This window comes from Oncorhynchus keta, chromosome 18, assembly GCF_023373465.1.
Source record: "Oncorhynchus keta strain PuntledgeMale-10-30-2019 chromosome 18, Oket_V2, whole genome shotgun sequence".
NCBI lineage: Eukaryota > Metazoa > Chordata > Actinopteri > Salmoniformes > Salmonidae > Oncorhynchus > Oncorhynchus keta.
In genome coordinates this window covers 54,302,292-54,324,791 of record NC_068438.1, presented here as the reverse complement: position 1 = coordinate 54,324,791, position 22,500 = coordinate 54,302,292, and the positions used below count along the sequence as shown (strand labels likewise).

The 22,500-nt window shown below is 43.7% G+C and overlaps 1 protein-coding gene across 4 annotated transcripts in view; it reads right to left on the bottom strand.

Annotated features, from left to right (window-relative positions):
- tenm4 (teneurin transmembrane protein 4) overlaps positions 1-22,500 on the bottom strand; it is a 783,671-nt gene that overhangs the window by 208,692 nt on the left and 552,479 nt on the right. For all 4 annotated transcript variants that reach the window (XM_052468712.1, XM_052468713.1, XM_052468714.1 and 1 more), the window contains 2 exons: positions 13,964-14,110; positions 6,267-6,483 (listed from right to left, as the gene is read on the bottom strand). In XM_052468712.1, coding sequence (XP_052324672.1) covers positions 6,267-6,483; positions 13,964-14,110 — 364 coding nt within the window. The remainder of the gene's footprint in view (positions 1-6,266; positions 6,484-13,963; positions 14,111-22,500) is intronic.

The following is a 22,500-nucleotide window of genomic DNA, read 5'->3' as shown; positions in this document are numbered from 1 at the left end:
TGTTCCTGTGAATATGAGATGGCTGAGTGGGAGTGCTCCTGTGAATATGAGATGGCTGAGTGGGAGTGCTCCTGTGAATATGAGATGGCTGAGTGGGAGTGTTCCTGTGAATATGAGATGGCTGAGTGGGAGTGTTCCTGTGAATATGAGATGGCTGAGTGGGAGTGTTCCTGTGAATATGAGATGGCTGAGTGGGAGTGTTCCTGTGAATATGAGATGGCTGAGTGGGAGTGTTCCTGTGAATATGAGATGGCTGAGTGGGAGTGTTCCTGTGAATATGAGATGGCTGAGTGGGAGTGTTACTGTGAATATGAGATGGCTGAGTGGGAGTGTTCCTGTGAATATGAGATGGCTGAGTGGGAGTGCTCCTGTGAATATGAGATGGCTGAGTGGGAGTGCTACTGTGAATATGAGATGGCTGAGTGGGAGTGTTCCTGTGAATATGAGATGGCTGAGTGGGAGTGCTACTGTGAATATGAGATGGCTGAGTGGGAGTGTTCCTGTGAATATGAGATGGCTGAGTGGGAGTGTTCCTGTGAATATGAGATGGCTCAGTGGGAGTGTTACTGTGAATATGAGATGGCTGAGTGGGAGTGTTCCTGTGAATATGAGATGGCTGAGTGGGAGTGTTCCTGTGAATATGAGATGGCTGAGTGGGAGTGCTACTGTGAATATGAGATGGCTGAGTGGGAGTGTTCCTGTGAATATGAGATGGCTGAGTGGGAGTGCTCCTGTGAATATGAGATGGCTGAGTGGGAGTGTTCCTGTGAATATGAGATGGCTGAGTGGGAGTGCTACTGTGAATATGAGATGGCTGAGTGGGAGTGTTCCTGTGAATATGAGATGGCTGAGTGGGAGTGCTACTGTGAATATGAGATGGCTGAGTGGGAGTGCTACTGTGAATATGAGATGGCTGAGTGGGAGTGCTCCTGTGAATATGAGATGGCTGAGTGGGAGTGCTACTGTGAATATGAGATGGCTGAGTGGGAGTGCTACTGTGAATATGAGATGGCTGAGTGGGAGTGCTACTGTGAATATGAGATGGCTGAGTGGGAGTGCTACTGTGAATATGAGATGGCTGAGTGGGAGTGCTACTGTGAATATGAGATGGCTGAGTGGGAGTGTTCCTGTGAATATGAGATGGCTGAGTGGGAGTGCTACTGTGAATATGAGATGGCTGAGTGGGAGTGCTACTGTGAATATGAGATGGCTGAGTGGGAGTGCTACTGTGAATATGAGATGGCTGAGTGGGAGTGCTACTGTGAATATGAGATGGCTGAGTGGGAGTGCTACTGTGAATATGAGATGGCTGAGTGGGAGTGCTACTGTGAATATGAGATGGCTGAGTGGGAGTGCTACTGTGAATATGAGATGGCTGAGTGGGAGTGCTACTGTGAATATGAGATGGCTGAGTGGGAGTGCTACTGTGAATATGAGATGGCTGAGTGGGAGTGCTACTGTGAATATGAGATGGCTGAGTGGGAGTGCTACTGTGAATATGAGATGGCTGAGTGGGAGTGCTACTGTGAATATGAGATGGCTGAGTGGGAGTGTTCCTGTGAATATGAGATGGCTGAGTGGGAGTGCTACTGTGAATATGAGATGGCTGAGTGGGAGTGCTACTGTGAATATGAGATGGCTGAGTGGGAGTGCTACTGTGAATATGAGATGGCTGAGTGGGAGTGCTACTGTGAATATGAGATGGCTGAGTGGGAGTGCTACTGTGAATATGAGATGGCTGAGTGGGAGTGTTCCTGTGAATATGAGATGGCTGAGTGGGAGTGCTACTGTGAATATGAGATGGCTGAGTGGGAGTGCTACTGTGAATATGAGATGGCTGAGTGGGAGTGCTACTGTGAATATGAGATGGCTGAGTGGGAGTGTTCCTGTGAATATGAGATGGCTGAGTGGGAGTGCTACTGTGAATATGAGATGGCTGAGTGGGAGTGTTCCTGTGAATATGAGATGGCTGAGTGGGAGTGCTACTGTGAATATGAGATGGCTGAGTGGGAGTGCTACTGTGAATATGAGATGGCTGAGTGGGAGTGCTACTGTGAATATGAGATGGCTGAGTGGGAGTGTTCCTGTGAATATGAGATGGCTGAGTGGGAGTGCTACTGTGAATATGAGATGGCTGCTGTGGCTGAGTGGGAGTGTTCCTGTGAATATGAGATGGCTGAGTGGGAGTGTTCCTGTGAATATGAGATGGCTGCTGTGGCTGAGTGGGAGTGCTCCTGTGAATATGAGATGGCTGAGTGGGAGTGTTCCTGTGAATATGAGATGGCTGAGTGGGAGTGCTACTGTGAATATGAGATGGCTGCTGTGGCTGAGTGGGAGTGTTCCTGTGAATATGAGATGGCTGAGTGGGAGTGTTCCTGTGAATATGAGATGGCTGCTGTGGCTGAGTGGGAGTGTTCCTGTGAATATGAGATGGCTGAGTGGGAGTGTTCCTGTGAATATGAGATGGCTGCTGTGGCTGAGTGGGAGTGCTCCTGTGAATATGAGATGGCTGAGTGGGAGTGTTCCTGTGAATATGAGATGGCTTAGTGGGAGTGCTACTGTGAATATGAGATGGCTGCTGTGGCTAAGTGGGAGTGCTCCTGTGAATATGAGATGGCTGAGTGGGAGTGCTCCTGTGAATATGAGATGGCTGAGTGGGAGTGCTACTGTGAATATGAGATGGCTGAGTGGGAGTGCTCCTGTGAATATGAGATGGCTGAGTGGGAGTGCTCCTGTGAATATGAGATGGCTGAGTGGGAGTGTTCCTGTGAATATGAGATGGCTGAGTGGGAGTGCTACTGTGAATATGAGATGGCTGCTGTGGCTAAGTGGGAGTGCTCCTGTGAATATGAGATGGCTGAGTGGGAGCGCTACTGTGAATATGAGATGGCTGAGTGGGAGTGCTACTGTGAATATGAGATGGCTGAGTGGGAGTGCTCCTGTGAATATGAGATGGCTGAGTGGGAGTGCTCCTGTGAATATGAGATGGCTGCTGTGGCTGAGTGGGAGTGTTCCTGTGAATATGAGATGGCTGCTGTGGCTGAGTGGGAGTGTTCCTGTGAATATGAGATGGCTGCTGTGGCTAAGTGGGAGTGTTCCTGTGAATATGAGATGGCTGCTGTGGCTGAGTGGGAGTGCTCCTGTGAATATGAGATGGCTGCTGTGGCTGAGTGGGAGTGCTACTGTGAATATGAGATGGCTGAGTGGGAGTGTTCCTGTGAATATGAGATGGCTGAGTGGGAGTGTTCCTGTGAATATGAGATGGCTGAGTGGGAGTGTTCCTGTGAATATGAAATGGCTGCTACGGCTGCGTGGGAGTGTTCCTGTGGATGGCTGCTGTGGCTGAGTGGGAGTGTTCCTGTGCTCTCTTTCCATTTACTTCCCCCACTAACTAGGCCGTATAGAGCAGCTGTCTTGGCCAGATCTCTCCCATCAAAAAATAGTTTATTAATCTCAAATGATTTCCTGCTAAAAATGAAGAAAAATACTCCTCACTGCTGATTTGGACCCATAATAGCATAAATATTCAGAGGGATTTAACTACAGATAAAAACATGCTAATTGATATCATGATTCATGGTAGGATATTGTCTGTACCAGTGTTCCTCAAGCCTAGTCCTGCTCTAGATAGACATAGTCCCCCTCCCCAAAACCTGCTACTGGTCGGTATGACGTTTTGGACAAGTAGTGCATTTAAAGGGAAAAGGGTGTCATTAGAGATAGATTGGAGACATTAGAGACTTTGACTATCCCCTTAAATGTTTCTTATTGGACAAGTTCAGGTAGTCAGTCCCTCACAGTATCAGTCTGTTTTTTTTTTGCAGTTTTTTTTTAACTCTGTTTTCACCCCAATTTTCGCGGAATCCAATTGGTAGTTACAGTCTTGTCTCATCGCTGCAAATCCCGTACGGACTCGGAAGAGGAAAACACGGAGAGCCCCCAAAACACGACACTCCTATCCTCCTGATTCCTGCTAACAAGCAAAAACTAAAGCAGGAAGTACCAGTGACTCGCTCAATATGGAAGCGGTCAGATGACACGTATGCTGAGCTTCAGGACTGTTTTGCACAGACTGGAATATGTTCTGGGATCCATACAATGGCATTGAGGAGTACATCACATCAGTCACTGGCTTTATCAATAAGTGCATTGACGACGTCGTCCCCATAGCAACCGTACGTACACATCCCAACTAGAAGCCATGGATTACAGGCAACATCCACATCGAGCTAAAGGCTAGAGCTGCCGCTCTTAAGGAGCGTTACACTAATCTGTACGCTTATAAGAAATCCCGTTAAGCCCTCAGACGAACCATCAAACAGACAAAGTGTCAATACAGGAATAAGATTGAATCCTACTACACCGGCTCTGATGCTCGTTGGATGTGTCAGGGCTTGAAAACTATTACTGACTACAAAGAGAAACCCAGACGCGAGCTGCCCAGTGACGCAACCCTACCAGACGAGTTAGATGCCTTTTATACTGGCTTCGAGGCAAACAACACTGAAGCAATCATGAGAGTACCAGCTGTTCTCGATCACACTTTCCGTAGCCGATGTGAGCAAGACCTTTAAACAGGTCAACATTCACAAGGCCGCAGGGCAAGACAGATTACCAGGACGGGTACTCAGAGCATTCGCGGACCAACTGGCAAGTGTTTTCACTGACATTTTCATCCTCCCTGACCGAGTCTGTAATACCTACATGTTTCAAGCAGACCACCATACTCCCTGTATGTTACTCCGTGCCAAAGGATGTGAAGGTACCCTTCTGAAATGCCTAGCACGCACGTCGAAATGAAGTGAATGAAGTGAAGCCATGAAGTGCTTTGAAAAGGCATGGCTCATATCAACATCATCATCCCGGAAACCCTAGACCCACTCCAATTTGCATACCGCCCCATACCGCCTCAATCGCACTCCACACTGCCCTTTCACACCTGGACAAAAGGAACACCTGTGTGAGAATGCTGTTCATTGACTACAGCTCAGCGCTCAACACCATAGTGCCCACGAAGCTCATCACTAAGCTAAGAACTCTGGGACTAAACACCTCCCTCTGCAACTGGATCCTGGTCTTCCTGACAGGCCGCCCCCAGGTGGTAAGGGTAGGTAGCAACACATCTGCCACGCTGATCCTCAACACTGGAGCTCCCCAGGGGTGCATGCTCAGTCCCCTCCTGTACTCCCTGTTCACCTACGACTGCGCGGACAAGCACGACTCCAACACCATCATTTAGTTTGCTGACGACATAACAGTGGTAGGCCTGATCATCGACAACGATAAGACAGCCTACAGGGAGGAGGTCAGAGAACTGAATGTGTGGTGCCAGGACAACAACCTCTCCCTCAATGTGAGCAAGACTAAAGAGCTGATCATGGACTATAAGAAACGGAGGGCTGAACAAGCCCCCATTAACATCGACGGGGCTGTAGTGGAGCGGGTTAAGAGTTTCAAGTTCCTTGGCGTCCACATTACCAACAAACTATCATGGTCCAAACACACCAAGACAGTTGTGAAGAGGAGCACGACATAAGCTTTTCTCCCTCAGGAGACTGAAAAGATTTGGCATGGGTCCCCAGATCCTCAAAGTTCCACAGCAGCACCATCGAAGAGCATTCTGACCGGTCGTAACACCGGCTAGCATGGCAACTGTTTGGTATCCGACTGTAAGGACACTACAGAAGGCAGTGCGTACGGCTCAATACATCACTGGGGCCAAGCTTCCGGTCATCCAGGACCTCTGTACTAGAGGAAGGCCCAAAGAATTGTCAAAGTCACCCAAGTCATAAAATGTTCTCTCTGCTACCGCACAGCAAGAGGTACCGGAGTTCCAAGCCAAGGTCCAAAAGGCTTCTTAACAGCTTCTACCCCCAAGCCATAAGACTGCTGAACAATTAATCAAATGGCCACCCAAACGATTCACATTGACCCCCCCTGTTTTTACACTGCTGCTACTCGCTGGTTATTATCTATGCATAGGCACTTTACCTCTACCTACATGTACAAATTACCTCAACTAACCTGTGCCCTCTGCACATTGACTCGGTATCGGTACCTCCTGTAAATAGCCTCTTATTGTTATGTAATCTTATTGTCTCACTATTTATTACATTTTTTACTTTAGTTCACTTAGCAAATATTTTCTTAACTCTATTGTTTTTTAATTGCATTGCTGTTTAAAAGCTTGTAAGTAAGCATTTTACGGTAAGGTCTAACACCTGTTGTATCCGGTGAATTTAATGAACGAGACCGCGTTGACTCACCTGCCGTCAAAGAGGTTTGCCCCGGGGATGACGTGCGTGCTGTCCCGTCCCACCAGGAAGCGGACACGGTCGTAGAAGGACTGCAGATTGTTCTGGGTGGAGGAGAGCTGTGTCTCCTGAATGATGTCCAGGGGGTCTGGAGAGCCTACACATAGACCTGTGGTGTGGCACGACGCCTGCAGACAACAGTCAGGGTCCATACAGTCCACCAAACCATCTGGAGGGGGAACGTAGACAGGCAGGCATAAGCAAATACACACCCCTTTTAAAAAACTACTTCAGCACCTACATGTACTCACAATCACATCTTAGTGAAACGATTCATCGTCATGAAACTAGTCACTGTGTAAATCCCAGTGGTCAACGTTATCCCCCGTCACATCTCTACAACTCGACACCTCCTGACAACATGGATATCCTCAATCCTTCTTTGGCTCTTTCTGACAACAACTTCCACAGGCTTTCATAGCGAGAGTGAGCTGGGGTAGAGCTGTGGTAGAGGCTATCTGAGTGGTAGAGGCTATCTGAGGGGTAGAGGCTGTCTGAGTGGTAGAGGGGTAGAGTCTGTCTGATAGAGGCTGAGTGGTAGAGGGGTAGAGGCTGTCTGATAGAGGCTGGGTGGTAGAGGGGTAGAGGCTGTCTGATAGAGACTGAGTAGTAGAGGGGTAGAGGCTGTTTGATAGAGATTGACTGGTACAGGGGTAGAGGCTGTATGATAGAACCCGGTGGCCCAGGTATATAACCAAGTTATCATCAACGTGGTACTGGTACCCCAGGTATATAACCAATTTATCATCAACGTGGTACTGGTACCCCAGGTATATAACCAAGTTATCATCAACGTGGTACTGGTACCCCAGGTATATAACCAAGTTATCATCAACGTGGTACTGGTACCCCAGGTTTATAACCAAGTTATCATCAACGTGGTACTGGTGCCCCAGGTTTATAACCAAGTTATCATCAACGTGGTACTGGTACCCCAGGTTTATAACCAAGTTATCATCAACGTGGTACTGGTACCCCAGGTTTATAACCAAGTTATCATCAACGTGGTACTGGTACCCCAGGTTTATAACCAAGTTATCATCAATGTGGTACTGGTACCCCAGGTTTATAACCAAGTTATCATCAATGTGGTACTGGTACCCCAGGTTTATAACCAAGTTATCATCACTCATCGGGTATTTATTCCTCGTTATGTTATTTTTCTATTATTTCCAATTATTTAAATCTCTTTATTGTTGGGAAGGGCCTGTAAGTAAGCATTTCACTGTTAGTCCACATATGTTGTTTATGAAGAATGTGACAAATACATTTGATTTGATTTAATTTGCGAAATAATTTGACTTTGACAGAGACACTCACATCAAACCACACCCGCAAACAACATCTGAATTCAGTCACGGCCGATAGCATTTCTTAATTAACCTAATCTAAAACCAGGAAGTGCAGCTATCCTTTAGCACCTCCCGCCCACAGCTGACTTCCTGCTGTAATTAAGGTCTGTAATGATTCACCACTCCAGAACCTGCTGATGTGTGTTCGCGCTGCAATTTACTTCCTGTCTGTGTGTTAGCGCTGGATTTTACTTCCTGTCTGTGTGTTAGCGCTGCATTTACTTCCTGTCTGTGTGTTAGCGCTGCATTTACTTCCTGTCTGTGTGTTAGCACTGCATTTACTTCCTGTCTGTGTGTTAGCACTGCATTTACTTCCTGTCTGTGTGTTAGCGCTGCAATTTACTTCCTGTCTGTGTGTTAGCTCTGCATTTACTTCCTGTCTGTGTGTTAGCGCTGCAATTTACTTCCTGTCTGTGTGTTAGCTCTGCATTTACTTCCTGTCTGTGTGTTAGCGCTGCAATTTACTTCCTGTCTGTGTGTTAGCGCTGTAATTTACTTCCTGTCTGTGTGTTAGCGCTGCATTTACTTCCTGTCTGTGTGTTAGCACTGCATTTACTTCCTGTCTGTGTGTTAGCGCTGGATTTTACTTCCTGTCTGTGTGTTAGCTCTGTAGTTTACTTCCTGTCTGTGTGTTAGCTCTGTAGTTTACTTCCTGTCTGTGTGTTAGCTCTGTAGTTTACTTCCTGTCTGTGTGTTAGCTCTGTAGTTTACTTCCTGTCTGTGTGTTCGCTCTGTAGTTTACTTCCTGTCTGTGTGTTAGCTCTGTAGTTTACTTCCTGTCTGTGTGTTAGCTCTGTAGTTTACTTCCTGTCTGTGTGTTAGCTCTGTAGTTTACTTCCTGTCTGTGTGTTCGCTCTGTAGTTTACTTCCTGTCTGTGTGTTAGCTCTGTAGTTTACTTCCTGTCTGTGTGTTAGCTCTGTAGTTTACTTCCTGTCTGTGTGTTCGCTCTGTAGTTTACTTCCTGTCTGTGTGTTAGCTCTGTAGTTTACTTCCTGTCTGTGTGTTAGCTCTGTAGTTTACTTCCTGTTAACTAGGTCATCAACACTTTGTTGCTGTCCACTTCCAGGAGCTCCTATCCCCCCATACCTATATCCTAGCCAGATACAAACAATAATACCTTCTTCCTCACTTCCTGTCTGCCGGGCTCAATACCCTGGTAGCTAGACTGGTATTACAGGCCTCTCTTTTCTGCCATTGAGGCAGTGGGTACAGCCTTGGGCATGATAGTCATGCAGGGCCCATGCAGTGTTATAGGTAGAAACTAGTGAATATATCCTAGACAACATCACTTTTATCCAAAGTGACTAACAGTCATAGGTGTTTTCATATCGATGGCTCCAGTGGGAATCAAATGCACAAACCTTGGCAATGCAAACACCATAATCTACCAACTGAGTCACACACAGGACTGCATTTCTCTGCAGTTGTAGAGTGTCTGGGTTATGATAACACGGCTGGCTAAATCAGGGTTGTATCTGGGTCATTACATGGCTAATCAGGGCTGTATCTGGGTCATTACATGGCTAAATCGGGGTTGTATCTGGGTCATTACATGGCTGGTGGATTCAGGGTTGTATCTGGGTCATTACATGGCTAAATCGGGGTTGTATCTGGGTCATTACATGGCTAAATCAGGGTTGTATCTGGGTCATTACATGGCTGGTGGAATCAGGGCTGTATCTGGGTCATTACATGGCTAAATCGGGGTTGTATCTGGGTCATTACATGGCTGGTGGATTCAGGGTTGTATCTGGGTCATTACATGGCTAAATCGGGGTTGTATCTGGGTCATTACATGGCTAAATCAGGGTTGTATCTGGGTCATTACATGGCTGGTGGAATCAGGGCTGTATCTGGGTCATTACATGGCTAAATCAGGGTTGTATCTGGGTCATTACATGGCTAAATCAGGGTTGTATCTGGGTCATTACATGGCTGGTGGAATCAGGGCTGTATCTGGGCCATTACATGGCTGGTGGAATCAGGGCTGTATCTGGGTCATTACATGGCTGGTGGAATCAGGGCTGTATCTGGGTCATTACATGGCTAATCAGGGCTGTATCTGGGTCATTACATGGCTGGTGGAATCAGGGCTGTATCTGGGTCATTACATGGCTAATCAGGGCTGTATCTGGGTCATTACATGGCTAAATCGGGGTTGTATCTGGGTCATTACATGGCTGGTGGATTCAGGGTTGTATCTGGGTCATTACATGGCTAAATCGGGGTTGTATCTGGGTCATTACATGGCTAAATCAGGGTTGTATCTGGGTCATTACATGGCTGGTGGAATCAGGGCTGTATCTGGGTCATTACATGGCTAAATCAGGGTTGTATCTGGGTCATTACATGGCTAAATCAGGGTTGTATCTGGGTCATTACATGGCTGGTGGAATCAGGGCTGTATCTGGGCCATTACATGGCTGGTGGAATCAGGGCTGTATCTGGGTCATTACATGGCTGGTGGAATCAGGGCTGTATCTGGGTCATTACATGGCTAATCAGGGCTGTATCTGGGTCATTACATGGCTGGTGGAATCAGGGCTGTATCTGGGTCATTACATGGCTAATCAGGGCTGTATCTGGGTCATTACATGGCTGGTGGAATCAGGGCTGTATCTGGGTCATTACATGGCTAATCAGGGCTTTATCTGGGTCATTACATGGCTGGTGGAATCAGGGCTGTATCTGGGTCATTACATGGCTAATCAGGGCTGTATCTGGGTCATTACATGGCTGGTGGAATCAGGGCTGTATCTGGGTCATTACATGGCTAATCAGGGCTGTATCTGGGTTATTACATGGCTGGTGGAATCAGGGCTGTATCTGGGTCATTACATGGCTAATCAGGGCTGTATCTGGGTCATTACATGGCTGGTGGAATCAGGGCTGTATCTGGGTCATTACATGGCTAATCAGGGCTGTATCTGGGTCATTACATGGCTGGTGGAATCAGGGCTGTATCTGGGTCATTACATGGCTAATCAGGGCTGTATCTGGGTCATTACATGGCTGGTGGAATCAGGACTGTATCTGGGTCATTACATGGCTAAATCAGGGCTGTATCTGGGTCATTACATGGCTGGTGGATTCAGGGTTGTATCTGGGTCATTACATGGCTAAATCAGGGCTGTATCTGGGTCATTACATGGCTGGTGGAATCAGGGTTGTATCTGGGTCATTACATGGCTAAGCAGGGCTGTATCTGGGTCATTATTCATGGCTAATCAGGGTTGTATCTGGGTCTTTACATGGCTAAATCAGGGCTGTATCTGGGTCATTACATGGCTAAATCAGGGCTGTATCTGGGTCATTACATGGCTGGTGGATTCAGGGCTGTATCTGGGTCATTATATGGCTGAATCAGGGTTGTATCTGGGTCATTACATGGCTAAATCAGGGTTGTATCTGGGTCATTACATGGCTAAATCAGGGTTGTATCTGGGTCATTACATGGCTAAATCAGGGCTGTATCTGGGTCATTACATGGCTAAATCAGGGCTGTATCTGGGTCATTACATGGCTAAATCAGGGTTGTATCTAGGTCTTTACATAGCTAAATCAGGGTTGTATCTGGGTCATTACATGGCTAAATCAGGGCTGTATCTGGGTCATTACATGGCTAAATCAAGGCTATATCTGGGTCATTACATGGCTAAATCAGGGCTGCATCTGGGTCATTACATGGCTGGTGGAATCAGGGCTGTATCTGGGTCATTACATGGCTGGTGGAATCAGGGCTGTATCTGGGTCATTACATGGCTAAATCAGGGCTGTATCTGGGTCATTACATGGCTGGTGGAATCAGGGTTGTATCTGGGTCATTACATGGCTAAATCAGGGCTGTATCTGGGTCATTACATGGCTAAATCAAGGCTGCATCTGGGTCATTACATGGCTGGTGGAATCAGGGCTGTATCTGGGTCATTACATGGCTAAATCAGGGCTGCATCTGGGTCATTACATGGCTGGTGGAATCAGGGCTGTATCTGGGTCATTACATGGCTAAATCAAGGCTATATCTGGGTCATTACATGGCTAATCAGGGCTGTATCTGGGTCATTACATGGCTAAATCAAGGCTATATCTGGGTCATTACATGGCTAATCAGGGCTGTATCTGGGTCATTACATGGCTAAATCAGGGCTGTGTCTGGGTCATTACATGGCTAAATCAGGGCTGTATCTGGGTCATTACATGGCTAAATCAGGGCTGTATCTGGGTCATTACATGGCTAAATCAGGGCTGTATCTGGGTCATTACATGGCTGGTGGATTCAGGGCACGTCTCCAACGTGTTTTCCCGAAGGCCTTGGTTCTCCTGCTGGTTGTGAGGTGTGCCTGGCTATGCCCTGGGATGATTAGAGGGCCCGATGGGGCCTAGCAAAGAGGTCTGTACTGGGGGGGTTTCAGAGCCCGGTGGGGGCTGACACTCTGGGGCTCAGACATGCCCACTCTGGGCTCGAACACAGCTTCCTGTGTACGTGTAACTACGTATCAACTCACAGCCCACTACTTAATTCTCACCAGGACAGCATGTCGCTGTTCTTTGTTTTCTAAGAAGCCAGGTTCTAAGTGTACAGGCCTGTCTGGAGGCTTTCGGAGGTCTGGGTCGACATCCAGTTCCAACTCACAGTAGAGAGACTGGTTGTTATTGCTCTACAGTACCAGTGGAGGTACCGTGGGGCGTCGTCCGGGTTCGGGAGGGTTTGGCCGGCAGGGCCGGGCGCAGTGCACGCTGACACGGTGTACAGTGTTTCCTCCGACACATTGGTGCTGCTGGCTTCCGGGTTGGATGGGCGCTGTGTCAAGAAGCAGTGCGGCTTGGCACTGGGTGCTAATAGTAGGAGTTAAGCTATGGTGTTATAGTATAGTCATTGGTGTTAGTCTATGGTATTATAGTATAGTAATTGGTGTTATAGTATAATCATTGGTGTTATAGTGTTATAGTATAGTCATTGGTATTATAGTATAGTCATTGGTATTATAGTATAGTCATTGGTGTTGTAGTGTTATAGTATAGTGATTGGTGTTAGTCTACAGTGTTATAGTATAGGGATTGGTGTTAGTCTATGGTATTATAGTATAGTCATTGGTATTATAGTATAGTGATTGGTGTTAAGCTACAGTGTTATAGTATAGTCATTGGTGTTAAGCTACAGTGTTATAGTATAGTGATTGGTGTTAGTCATTGGTGTTATAGTATAGTCATTGGTGTTAGTCTATGGTATTATAGTATAGGGATTGGTGTTAGTCTATAGTGTTATAGTATAGTGATTGGTGGTAGTCTATGGTATTATAGTATAGTGATTGGTGTTAGTCTATAGTGTTATAGTATAGTGATTGGTGTTAGTCATTGGTGTTATTAGTATAGTCATTGGTGTTAGTCTATGGTATTATAGTATAGAGATTGGTGTTAGTCTATAGTGTTATAGTATAGTGATTGGTGTTAGTCCATGGTATTATAGTATAGTCATTGGTGTTAGTCTATAGTGTTATAGTATAGTGATTGGTGTTAGTCATTGGTATTATAGTATAGTCATTGGTGTTAGTCTATGGTATTATAGTATAGTCATTGGTGTTAGTCTATAGTGTTATAGTATAGTGATTGGTGTTAGTCTATGGTATTATAGTATAGTCATTGGTGTTAGTCTATGGTATTATAGTATAGTCATTGGTGTTAAGCTACAGTGTTATAGTATAGTGATTGGTGTTAGTCATTGGTGTTATAGTATAGTCATTGGTGGTAGTCTATGGTATTATAGTATAGTGATTGGTGTTAGTCTATAGTGTTATAGTATAGTGATTGGTGTTAGTCTATGGTATTATAGTATAGTGATTGGTGTTAGTCTATAGTGTTATAGTATAGTGATTGGTGTTAGTCATTGGTGTTATAGTATAGTCATTGGTGTTAGTCTATGGTATTATAGTATAGAGATTGGTGTTAGTCTATAGTGTTATAGTATAGTGATTGGTGTTAGTCATTGGTGTTATAGTATAGTGATTGGTGTTAGTCTATAGTGTTATAGTATAGAGATTGGTGTTAGTCTATAGTGTTATAGTATAGTGATTGGTGTTAGTCTATGGTGTTATAGTATAGTCATTGGTGTTAGTCTATGGTATTATAGTATAGTCATTGGTATTATAGTATAGTCATTGGTGTTAAGCTACAGTGTTATAGTATAGGGATTGGTGTTAGTCTATGGTGTTATAGTATAGGGATTGGTGTTAGTCTATGGTATTATAGTATAGTCATTGGTGTTAAGCTACAGTGTTATAGTATAGTCATTGGTTTACCTCCATCGTTGTCCTTTCTGTCACTGCAGGCCGTCTCCATGGACGTGTCACATCCTGTTCCTCTCCAGCCAAGCTGACACACACAGTACCAGCCGTTATTACCCAGGGTACACCTGCCGTTCCCGTTACACAGACTAGGGCAGCCCTCTGTTAGAGAGACATACAAGTACACCGTCAGACACAGAGCACACATGTTGACACAGAATATCAACTAATTATAGCAAAGTTTAACAACAAAACACACGGATGGACAGATGGAAAACTAAGAAGAGAATGAAAAACATAGGAGACAATAGAAGGAGACAATATGAGACAATAGAAGGAGACAATAGAAGGAGACAATATGAGACAATAGAAGGAGACAATAGAAGGAGACAATAGAAGGAGACAATAGAAGGAGACAATATGAGACAATAGAAGGAGACAATATGAGACAATAGAAGGAGACAATAGAAGGAGACAATAGAAGGAGACAATAGAAGGAGACAATAGAAGGAGACAATATGAGACAATAGAAGGAGACAATATGAGACAATAGAAGGAGACAATAGAAGGAGACAATATGAGACAATAGAAGGAGACAATAGAATGAGACAATAGAAGGAGACAATATGAGACAATAGAAGGAGACAATATGAGACAATAGAAGGAGACAATATGAGACAATAGAAGGAGACAATAGAAGGAGACAATATGAGACAATAGAAGGAGACAATATGAGACAATAGAAGGAGACAATATGAGACAATAGAAGGAGACAATATGAGACAATAGAAGGAGACAATATGAGACAATAGAAGGAGACAATAGAATGAGACAATAGGAGACAATAGAAGGAGACAATAGAAGGAGACAATATGAGACAATAGAATGAGACAATATGAGACAATAGAAGGAGACAATATGAGACAATAGAAGGAGACAATAGAAGGAGACAATATGAGACAATAGAAGGAGACAATATGAGACAATAGAAGGAGGCAATAGAAGGAGACAATAGAAGGAGACAATAGAAGGAGAACATACATGTAATATATATATATATATACAGGGCATTCAGAAAATATCAGACTCCTTGACTTTTTCCACATTTTGCTACGTTACAGCCTTATTCTGAAAATGTATTAAATAAATAAAAAATCCTATTCAATCTACACACAATCAATTGGATTGACCACATGTGGATTCCAATCAAGTTGTAGAAACATCTCCAGGATGATCAAAGGAAACAAGATGCACCTGAGATCAATTTACAGTCTCATAGGGTCTGAATACTTATCTCATAGGGTCTGAATACTTATCTCATAGGGTCTGAATACTTATCTCATAGGGTCTGAATACTTATCTCATAGGGTCTGAATACTTATCTCATAGGGTCTGAATACTTATCTCATAGGGTCTGAATACTTATCTCATAGGGTCTGAATACTTATCTCATAGGGTCTGAATACTTATCTCATAGGGTCTGAATACTTATCTCATAGGGTCTGAATACTTATCTCATAGGGTCTGAATACTTATCTCATAGGGTCTGAATACTTATCTCATAGGGTCTGAATACTTATCTCATAGGGTCTGAATACTTATCTCATAGGGTCTGAATACTTATCTCATAGGGTCTGAATACTTATCTCATTGGGTCTGAATACTTATCTCATAGGGTCTGAATACTTATCTCATAGGGTCTGAATACTTATCTCATAGGGTCTGAATACTTATCTCATAGGGTCTGAATACTTATCTCATAGGGTCTGAATACTTATCTCATAGGGTCTGAATACTTATCTCATTGGGTCTGAATACTTATCTCATTGGGTCTGAATACTTATCTCATAGGGTCTGAATACTTATCTCATAGGGTCTGAATACTTATCTCATAGGGTCTGAATACTTATCTCATAGGGTCTGAATACTTATCTCATAGGGTCTGAATACTTATCTCATAGGGTCTGAATACTTATCTCATAGGGTCTGAATACTTATCTCATTGGGTCTGAATACTTATCTCATTGGGTCTGAATACTTATCTCATTGGGTCTGAATACTTATCTCATAGGGTCTGAATACTTATCTCATAGGGTCTGAATACTTATCTCATTGGGTCTGAATACTTATCTCATAGGGTCTGAATACTTATCTAATTTTTCTTATTTTTTTTTTACCTGTTTTTGCTTTGTCATTATGAAGTATTGTGATGTCATTATGGGGTATTGTGATGTCATTATGGGGTATTGTGATGTCATTATGAAGTATTGTGATGTCATTATGGGGTATTGTGATGACATTATGGGGTATTGTGATGTCATTATGGGTTATTGTGATGACATTATGGGGTATTGTGATGTCATTATGGGTTATTGTGATGACATTATGGGGTATTGTGATGTCATTATGGGGTATTGTGATGTCATTGTGGGGTATTGTGATGTCATTATGGGGTATTGTGATGTCATTATGGGGTATTGTGATGTCATTATGGGGTATTGTGATGTCATTATGGGGTATTGTGATGTCATTGTGGGGTATTGTGTGCAGATTGATAAGGGAAACAATATTTAACACATTTTAGAATAAGGCTGTAAAGTAACAAAATGTGGAAAAAGGGAAGGGGTCTGAATACTTTCTGAATGCACTGTAGAAGAAGCCAATAGAAGAAGACAATAGAAGAAGACAATAGAAGTTTGAAGAGTAGTTTTGTTTCTCTGTTCTTTTGTCTGTTTGTTCATTCATTTGACAGAGACCATGTTTGTTTATTCAAATGACAGGGATGATGTACAACAGACATTTCTCCATAGCTGATTCTCATCTGCAGTCCCTCAAATGAGTTTGTGATGTCAGTATGGGGTATTGTGATGTCCATTATGGGGTATTGTGATGTCATTATGGGGTATTGTGATGTCATTATGGGGTATTGTGATGTCATTATGGGGTATTGTGATGTCAATGTGGGGTATTGTGATGTCATTATGGGGTATTGTGATGTCATTATGGGGTATTGTGATGTCATTATGGGGTATTGTGATGTCATTATGGGGTATTGTGATGTCATTATGGGGTATTGTGATGTCATTATGGGGTATTGTGATGTCATTATGGGGTATTGTGATGTCATTATGGGGTATTGTGATGTCATTATGGGGTATTGTGATGTCATTATGGGGTATTCTGATGCTCCGTATTCTTCAGCTAGAGTATATTTTTTTGACAGTGATCCTAAGGACACTTAAAGATTTTAAAGTGGTACGATACCGTAGCAGCTATAACCATTGACCTGGACTGACAATTCTCATATCCCCCAGCAGCAGCACAATCAGGAAACAGGGGATTCTCCTCTTCTAACTCATTACTACAGCATAGTGGACTCTTTTAGACCAAAGTAGTGCATTATATAGGGAATATGGTGCTATTTTGGACGTTCCTTATATATATCATTGCTACAAATACTGGCTTATCAGAGCTATATTCTGCATCACAAAATGCTTTATGTGAACGATAATATATAATATGGTCTAAAATACTGTCACCAATTAGCCTCCAGGTGGTGCTCTTAAAATACTGTCACCAATTAGCCTACAGGTGGTGCTCTTAAAATACTGTCACCAATTAGCCTCCAGGTGGTGCTCTTAAAATACTGTCACCAATTAGCCTCCAGGTGGTGCTCTTAAAATACTGTCACCAATTAGCCTCCAGGTGGTGCTCTTAAAATACTGTCACCAATTAGCCTACAGGTGGTGCTCTTAAAATACTGTCACCAATTAGCCTCCAGGTGGTGCTCTTAAAATACTGTCACCAATTAGCCTACAGGTGGTGCTCTTAAAATACTGTCACCAATGAGCCTACAGGTGGTGCTCTTAAAATACTGTCACCAATTAGCCTACAGGTGGTGCTCTCAAAATACTGTCACCAATTAGCCTACAGGTGGTGCTCTTAAAATACTGTCACCAATTAGCCTCCAGGTGGTGCTCTTAAAATACTGTCACCAATTAGCCTACAGGTGGTGCTCTTAAAATACTGTCACCAATTAGCCTCCAGGTGGTGCTCTTAAAATACTGTCACCAATTAGCCTACAGGTGGTGCTCTTAAAATACTGTCACCAATTAGCCTCCAGGTGGTGCTCTTAAAATACTGTCACCAATTAGCCTACAGGTGGTGCTCTTAAAATACTGTCACCAATTAGCCTCCAGGTGGTGCTCTTAAAATACTGTCATCAATTAGCCTCCAGGTGGTGCTCTTAAAATACTGTCACCAATTAGCCTCCAGGTGGTGCTCTTAAAATACTGTCACCAATTAGCCTCCAGGTGGTGCTCTTAAAATACTGTCACCAATTAGCCTACAGGTGGTGCTCTTAAAATACTGTCACCAATTAGCCTCCAGGTGGTGCTCTTAAAATACTGTCACCAATTAGCCTCCAGGTGGTGCTCTTAAAATACTGTCACCAATTAGCCTCCAGGTGGTGCTCTTAAAATACTGTCACCAATTAGCCTACAGGTGGTGCTCTTAAAATACTGTCACCAATTAGCCTCCAGGTGGTGCTCTTAAAATACTGTCACCAATTAGCCTCCAGGTGGTGCTCTTAAAATACTGTCACCAATTAGCCTCCAGGTGGTGCTCTTAAAATACTGTCACCAATTAGCCTACAGGTGGTGCTCTTAAAATACTGTCACCAATTAGCCTACAGGTGGTGCTCTTAAAATACTGTCACCAATTAGCCTACAGGTGGTGCTCTTAAAATACTGTCACCAATTAGCCTCCAGGTGGTGCTCTTAAAATACTGTCACCAATTAGCCTACAGGTGGTGCTCTTAAAATACTGTCACCAATTAGCCTCCAGGTGGTGCTCTTAAAATACTGTCACCAATTAGCCTCCAGGTGGTGCTCTTAAAATACTGTCACCAATTAGCCTCCAGGTGGTGCTCTTAAAATACTGTCACCAATTAGCCTCCAGGTGGTGCTCTTAAAATACTGTCACCAATTAGCCTCCAGGTGGTGCTCTTAAAATACTGTCACCAATTAGCCTCCACGTGGTGCTCTTAAAATACTGTCACCAATTAGCCTCCAGGTGGTGCTCTTAAAATACTGTCACCAATTAGCCTACAGGTGGTGCTCCTAAAATACTGTCACCAATTAGCCTCCAGGTGGTGCTCTTAAAATACTGTCACCAATTAGCCTCCAGGTGGTGCTCTTAAAATACTGTCACCAATTAGCCTCCAGGTGGTGCTCTTAAAATACTGTCACCAATTAGCCTCCAGGTAGTGCTCTTAAAATACTGTCACCAATTAGCCTACAGGTGGTGCTCTTAAAATACTGTCACCAATTAGCCTCCAGGTGGTGCTCTTAAAATACTGTCACCAATTAGCCTCCAGGTGGTGCTTTTAAAATACTGTCACCAATTAGCCCCCAGGTGGTGCTCTTAAAATACTGTCACCAATTAGCCTCCAGGTGGTGCTCTTAAAATACTGTCACCAATTAGCCTCCAGGTGGTGCTCTTAAAATACTGTCACCAATTAGCCTCCAGGTGGTGCTCTTAAAATACTGTCACCAATTAGCCTCCAGGTGGTGCTCTTAAAATACTGTCACCAATTAGCCTCCAGGTGGTGCTCTTAAAAGCAGTCTCACTGAAACCCTCATATCTGTCGCCACCGTTTGACCAAGAGACCTTGTATGTACTGTAGCTCTTTTCTCATCCTGAAAACATACGCCTCGAGTATTTCCTGAACGTGGTGTTGATATGAAAAAATATAAAAACAAGGAAACTATTATCAACTCATTATTTACGTACGTATGTAACACTGAAGCTCAACATCATCTGTGATCATCTTGTCCTGAACCATATGTCAGATATCATCTCCTCCTGAACCATATGTCAGATATCATCTTCTCCTCCTGAACCATATGTCAGATATCATCTCCTCCTGAACCATATGTCAGATATCATCTCCTCCTGAACCATATGTCAGATATCATCTCCTCCTGAACCATATGTCAGATATCATCTCCTCCTGAACCATATGTCAGATATCACCTCCTCCTGAACCATATGTCAGATATCATCTCCTCCTGAACCGTATGTCAGATATCATCTCCTCCTGAACCATATGTCAGATATCATCTCCTCCTCCTGAACCATATGTCAGATATCATCTCCTCCTGAACCATATGTCAGATATCATCTCCTCCTCCTGAACCATATGTCAGATATCATCTCCTCCTGAACCGTAGGTCAGATATCATCTTCTCCTCCTGAACCATATGTCAGATATCATCTCCTCCTGAACCATATGTCAGATATCATCTCCTCCTCCTGAACCATATGTCAGATATCATCTCCTCCTGAACCGTAGGTCAGATATCATCTTCTCCTCCTGAACCATATGTCAGATATCATCATCTCCTCCTGAACCATATGTCAGATATCATCTCCTCCTGAACCATGTCAGATATCATCTCCTCCTGAACCATATGTCAGATATCATCTCCTCCTCCTGAACCATATGTCAGATATCATCTCCTCCTCCTGAACCATATGTCAGATATCATCTCCTCCTGAACCATATGTCAGATATAATCTTGTCCTGAACCATATGTCAGATATCATCTCCTCCTCCTGAACCATGTCAGATATCATCTCCTCCTGAACCGTAGGTCAGATATCATCTCCTCCTGAACCATATGTCAGATATCATCTCCTCCTGAACCATATGCCAGATATCATCTCCTCCTGAACCATATGTCAGATATCATCTCCTCCTGAACCGTATGTCAGATATCACCTTCTCCTCCTGAACCATATGTCAGATATCATCTTGTCCTGAACCGTATGTCAGATATCATCTCCTCCTGAACCATATGTCAGATATCATCTTGTCCTGAACCGTATGTCAGATATCATCTTGTCCTGAACCATATGTCAGATATCATCTCCTCCTGAACCATATGTCAGATATCATCTCCTCCTGAACCATATGTCAGATATCATCTTGTCCTGAACCGTATGTCAGATATAATCATCTCCTCCTGAACCATATGTCAGATATCATCTCCTCCTGAACCATATGTCAGATATCATCTCCTCCTGAACCATATGTCAGATATCACCTTCTCCTCCTGAACCGTAGGTCAGATATCATCTTCTCCTCCTGAACCATATGTCAGATATCATCATCTCCTCCTGAACCATATGTCAGATATCATCTCCTCCTGAACCATGTCAGATATCATCTCCTCCTGAACCATATGTCAGATATCATCTCCTCCTCCTGAACCATATGTCAGATATCATCTCCTCCTCCTGAACCATATGTCAGATATCATCTCCTCCTGAACCATATGTCAGATATAATCTTGTCCTGAACCATATGTCAGATATCATCTCCTCCTCCTGAACCATATGTCAGATATCATCTCCTCCTGAACCGTAGGTCAGATATCATCTCCTCCTGAACCATATGTCAGATATCATCTCCTCCTGAACCATATGCCAGATATCATCTCCTCCTGAACCATATGTCAGATATCATCTCCTCCTGAACCGTATGTCAGATATCACCTTCTCCTCCTGAACCATATGTCAGATATCATCTTGTCCTGAACCATATGTCAGATATCATCTTGTCCTGAACCATATGTCAGATATCATCTTGTCCTGAACCATATGTCAGATATCATCTTGTCCTGAACCGTATGTCAGATATCATCTCCTCCTGAACCATATGTCAGATATCATCTTGTCCTGAACCGTATGTCAGATATCATCTTGTCCTGAACCATATGTCAGATATCATCTCCTCCTGAACCATATGTCAGATATCATCTTGTCCTGAACCGTATGTCAGATATAATCATCTCCTCCTGAACCATATGTCAGATATCATCTCCTCCTGAACCATATGTCAGATATCATCTCCTCCTGAACCATATGTCAGATATCATCTCCTCCTGAACCATATGTCAGATATCACCTTCTCCTCCTGAACCATATGTCAGATATCATCTCCTCCTGAACCATATGTCAGATATCACCTTGTCCTGAACCATATGTCAGATATCATCTCCTCCTGAACCATATGTCAGATATCATCTTGTCCTGAACCATATGTCAGATATCATCTTCTCCTCCTGAACCATATGTCAGATATCATCGCCTCCTGAACCATATGTCAGATATCATCTTGTCCTGAACCATATGTCAGATATCATCTTGTCCTGAACCATATGTCAGATATCATCTCCTCCTGAACCATATGTCAGATATCATCTCCTCCTGAACCATATGCCAGATATCATCTCCTCCTGAACCATATGTCAGATATCATCTCCTCCTGAACCATATGTCAGATATCATCTTCTCCTCCTGAACCATATGTCAGATATCATCTTCTCCTCCTGAACCATATGTCAGATATCATCTCCTCCTGAACCATATGTCAGATATCATCTTCTCCTCCTGAACCATATGTCAGATATCATCTTCTCCTCCTGAACCATATGTCAGATATCATCTTCTCCTCCTGAACCATATGTCAGATATCATCTCCTCCT